The 4833-nt window shown below is 40.1% G+C and overlaps 1 protein-coding gene across 1 annotated transcript; it reads right to left on the bottom strand.

Moving 5' to 3' along the window:
- Nucleotides 1–3201: 3201 nt before the first annotated feature.
- On the bottom strand, nt 3202–4504 carry LOC137030215 (transcription factor Adf-1-like). The gene is made up of 3 exons (XM_067400436.1): nt 4354–4504; nt 3862–4043; nt 3202–3678 (listed from the first exon to the last, which is right to left on the bottom strand). Exons 1-3 carry the CDS (start codon nt 4502–4504, stop codon nt 3202–3204), a joined length of 810 nt encoding a protein of 269 aa, XP_067256537.1.
- Nucleotides 4505–4833: the final 329 nt, after the last annotated feature.

Genomic DNA, 4833 nt, shown 5'->3' with positions numbered 1-4833 from the left:
TTTTCAAATTGTTTATATATATATATATATGACAAATCTGATCCGACCAAACTTGCTTGATGTGAGAACCACTGACTGAATGAGCTGTCAATTTTCCTTTATGTTTTATTTTCAGACATCATGAAAATAACATGAGAGTAACGCTCAGTATTTTAACGTGACGTTTTATAACAAGAATATATATGGCAAGAGCTCTTTTCAGTCGCTGCATTGTTTTCCTCATGATTATTTTATTTTTTCCCTTTGCATTCCACTGTAATAGTATAAAGGCCGGAACACACCAAGCCGACGGCGACGAACTAGTGGCGACGAAAGCAGACTGCGGGGTCGGCTGGCGTCGGCTGGCGTCGGCAGCGTCTGGGTCCAAAGTTGCCCTGACACACCAAGCCGACGTTCGACAGCCGACGGCCAAATAGCACGTCCGTTCTGCGCCTGCGTGAGATGAAATGCCTTTCCATGCCAGCAGGTGGCAGTAGTTTGTGTTCGTTGCTATGGTTCGTTGCTAGGGAGACCGGAAGAGCTACAGGGATACAAAACATAAACAAAGGTGCATGAAAAACCAGTTCTCGCTCATCACATACGGATTCGTGTTATTTCAAAAATGTCCGACACGTTGCAAATGGCACTGGCTTTGTCAGCCCTTGGTCTTTTGCTTGTGGAAGAGGAAAAGAAGAAGCGGATGAGAAAAATACGGAGAAAAGCGCACTAAATGGGTGAAACCATGGATACTCCAGAGACAGGCCCAAGGTGCTTTCCCGAACCTGTGTCGAGAGCTCGAGTTACAGGAAACTTGTGGTTTTAAAAATTTCGCTCGGCTTTTTCCCACTCAATTTCACATGTTAAAAGAACTTATTAGTCCAATCATACAGAGAACAAACACGAACTACCGGGATTGTATCTCCGTGGGGGAACGTCTGATGATTACACTACGGTTCTTGGCAACAGGTAAGGTTATTCGTTGTTTGAACATTTCATTAAAACACCTTTTCAGTTGTGTTTATTTTGGTGTATTATGAAGCATTATAAAAGTGAAAAGAATTTTATTATTTTGTATCCAGTTGTAGCCTACTTTAAAAAGACACAATGTATAAAACATTATTATGGTTGTTTGTAGCACAATGTCTTTAATAACTGATAAAAAAGTTATTTGATTTAATGTAGTGTAGTACAAATGCATTAAAAGTGTTAGATTTGACTCTGTAAAAGGTGTGGAAAATTAATAGTGGAGTTATGTGTTTGTAATCTTTGCAGGAGAAAGCTTCAAGAGCCTTTCTTACCAATTCCGGGTGGGAATGTCCACAATTCAGCAATTTGTTCCTGAAACCTGTGCAGCAATCTACCAAGTCTTAAAAGAGAAATACCTAAAGGTATACATGTATCTGTTTAATGTTTTTTGTTTTAGCCCAAAAATGAGCAATTTTTTTGATCTCTCAGATATTGTTTTAGGAGGCCTCTGATGTAGAAATTAAAGATTTTTCAGTTTTTTTACATTTTAATAAGGGTAATTTTAGGGTCTTATATTGTAGTAGATAAACTGAAAGAATAGACAGGATGGTAGACCATGTGTCGAGGGCAGAGATCTAAGTATTATCCATCAAATTATAATTTCAATGCAAATAAAATTCCACTACTACATTCAAACAATACAGTCTGGCTGGCCTATTATGCTCTCTACTTATCATACTAAAAGAACACATTCATCCCCCCAGAGCACTTACAGGTTCATATTCAAGACCATTCATACCTGTCCCTGAACAATGCAACAGGCATCTCCCCCCAAAATCCAAAACATAAAGAGCCTAATGCTGACCTATAAACACTTCTTCAACCCAATAGCATTGTGAGGACGAACAATAGAACCCATTAACTATGTAAATGTGATCTTGAGAGAAAAAAACATTTGCAGGCATTTTTTTTTAAATTTTTGAAAGTGATGTTGTAATTCTGCAGAAGTGGGCTTTGCAGGGTTAATTCAAGAATGTCAAAATCACTGAGTTATTAATGGTCTGACGAGTTAAACTAATTTCTTTTTTAATTATATTGTTTTTTAGTGCCCAGACACAGTGGAAGAGTGGCAGCAAGTAGCCGTTGGATTCCAGAATCAGTGGCATTTCCCAAATTGCCTGGGTGCTCTGGATGGAAAGCACATTAACATTCGTCCCCCTCCAGGATCTGGATCTAAATTCTTCAACTACAAGCATACATTCTCAATAGTGCTTATGGCACTGGTAGACAGCAACTACAGATTTCTGTATGTTGATGTGGGCTGCAACGGGCGCATTTCAGATGGTGGAGTGTTTGGGGGATGCTCATTGCAGGATGCCTTGGAGAAAAGAACATCCAACATTCCTGCACCTGCACCACTTCCTGAATCAGACCAGCTGGCCCCTTACTGCATTGTGGCTGATGAGGCATTCCCCTTAAAGGAATACCTCATGAAGCCATACCCGAACCGCAAGCTGTCTGTAGAGCAACGCATATTCAATTACAGACTTTCGCGAGCTCGAAGGGTGGTTGAAAATGCATTTGGCATCCTGGCAAATCGTTTTCGCGTCCTACTAACCACCATTAATATTCAAAGCACTGCCAAAGTGGAGGACATTGTTTTGTCTTGCTGTGCTCTGCACAACTTTCTGCGCAAAGAGTGCTGTGAAGTGTACATGGCAGGAATCGACCAGGAAGAACAAGATCATGACACTGTCCCTGGAAGATGGAGAGAAGACCCTGGCCTACAGCAGGCCTCTCTGCCACGCACAACCAACAGTACAACACACGCCAAACAGCTCAGGGATAAACTGTGCCAGTACTTTAATTCGGACACCGGTGCAGTGCCCTTTCAGTGGGGCAAAATATAAGCATGTAGCAAACTTGTTTCTTTCCCCCTTGACCTTGGTTTATGTTTTATAACAATGGTGTGAATTTGCAAAATAAAGTTTATATTTTTACATCATTGTGTTTTGTGATTTTTTTTTACATAAAGAACAGTGAAGTACCTTTTTACACAAAGTCAGTGTTTTATTTTCAAATGTGCAAAAATAGCATTAAGGTAATTTACAGAAAAATATCAACAGTTGGTATTTAAAATAAATAAAATGTACAGAAATATAAACTTTGCATAAGTACTCTAATATAACGTACAACTAAGCGTGACATATTTACTAAATGCTACAATATCTGTTTACAATTTTGCTACATAAAAAATTACAAGTGTGTATACTGATTGGAAGATGCATCCAGTGCATGGTTGTGGCCCACTGAATATTTGAAAATGCAATTATCAACCTCATGCTGGAAATGTGGCAGTAGATGTGGTGGCAAATTCCGCATTCTGTGTTCAAGATTTTTGCAGTAAGCTGAGATGGCATCATTGGTGTTTTCCTGTGATGCCAACTTTTCCAGAGTTTTGCCGATGGTGCGCATCAAGTTTGTGGATTCCTCGCTGGAGGATTCGTCTTGCATCTTCCTGCGCTTCCCTGGAGGCTTTGGTTTTATGTTGGAGCTTTGCAAATGGTCCTTTCTCATGGCTGTGGACTCAGTTCCACAGATGGTGGATTCAGCCAAGGGTGTACTTGACCGTAGGTCAGCATCACTGAAGCTGGGGTCTTCATGGGTGCCAGTCCAGGTGTCACTGTTGGTACCATCTGAGGGTGAACAGGAATCACTATCAGCCGCAGGTTCCTTAAAAAACATAAGATACAAATGTGACAAGTTAATGTAATGGCTTGACTTAATATGCGGAGTTACTTGTGAATAGACTCTTTTAAAGAAGCACTTGCCATCTTACAAAAAGCAAAATGTTTATTTTATTCTGCAATTAAACAATAAATAAATAAATAAATATAAATATATTTGTTTATTTACCATGATCATTAGATTTGAAGTGCTCTCCTTCCTTTTTGTGTGAGGCTCTAGAAACTGCAGGCGGTTCAGGATCCATTGCTGCCTGCCAGTCTTCTGAGCTCCAGAACTTCCTGAGGGTCCTTGTTTCTTATAACGCATGTATTGGGTTCGCAATGAATCCCACCGCTTCTTGAGCTCTTTTTCTGAGGGACAAAGTAAAATTTTGTAAGCATTAAGTGTTATGGCTGCTTATTTTGTCACTTTAATGAGTATTTGTTATGCCAACAAATGTTACTTTTTGCTGTATTGTTAATTATATTATTAACAATTTGATTAACTTTAATATTATTATGAAATATGAGATGCTAGCACAGCACATATTAATTACTGTCTGTTTCCATAAACAAACTTAGTTTGGTACACACAAAACACTAAAATGGTTATATTAGTTTTACTATGGACTATTGAACAATTACAAACAAGCTTTCTCAATTGCCAAAAAGGAAATCTTACCTGATATGACGAGTTTATTTTCGATCTCACGCCACAGTTCAGCTTTCAGCACACGGTTGACATAACATTTTTCCGTAATGTCATACAAACCCGGCCTTTCCTGGATCATGTTGATCAATTCGTCTTCACTTGCCTCGTTCCAGATAGCCATGTCTTTCACGTACCTAAGGTAAACAATGTGTGTTCCCTCTTGACTTCGTCGTTTACTTGCTTCGTCACTTCCGTTTTTCTTTTCTCATGCACTGGTTCGCTAGCTGAACAGCCAATCAGAATGATCATATGGCCCGACGGCCCGACGAGGTCCAACGCCGATTCAACATTTCGAATCGGCCGAAACAAAGCCGACGAGGACCAACTTCAGCCGACGGTGCAGAACACACCGAGGAAACTTAGTCGGCCGACGAAGAAAAACTGCCCGACGGCCGACCGTCGGCTTGGTGTGTTCCGGCCTTAAAAAAGGACAACACACAGTAAAATCCC

This window comes from Chanodichthys erythropterus, chromosome 1, assembly GCF_024489055.1.
Source record: "Chanodichthys erythropterus isolate Z2021 chromosome 1, ASM2448905v1, whole genome shotgun sequence".
Lineage (NCBI taxonomy): Eukaryota > Metazoa > Chordata > Actinopteri > Cypriniformes > Xenocyprididae > Chanodichthys > Chanodichthys erythropterus.
Note: the sequence above shows the minus strand (reverse complement) of the source record. Positions and strands in the feature narration are given on the sequence as shown.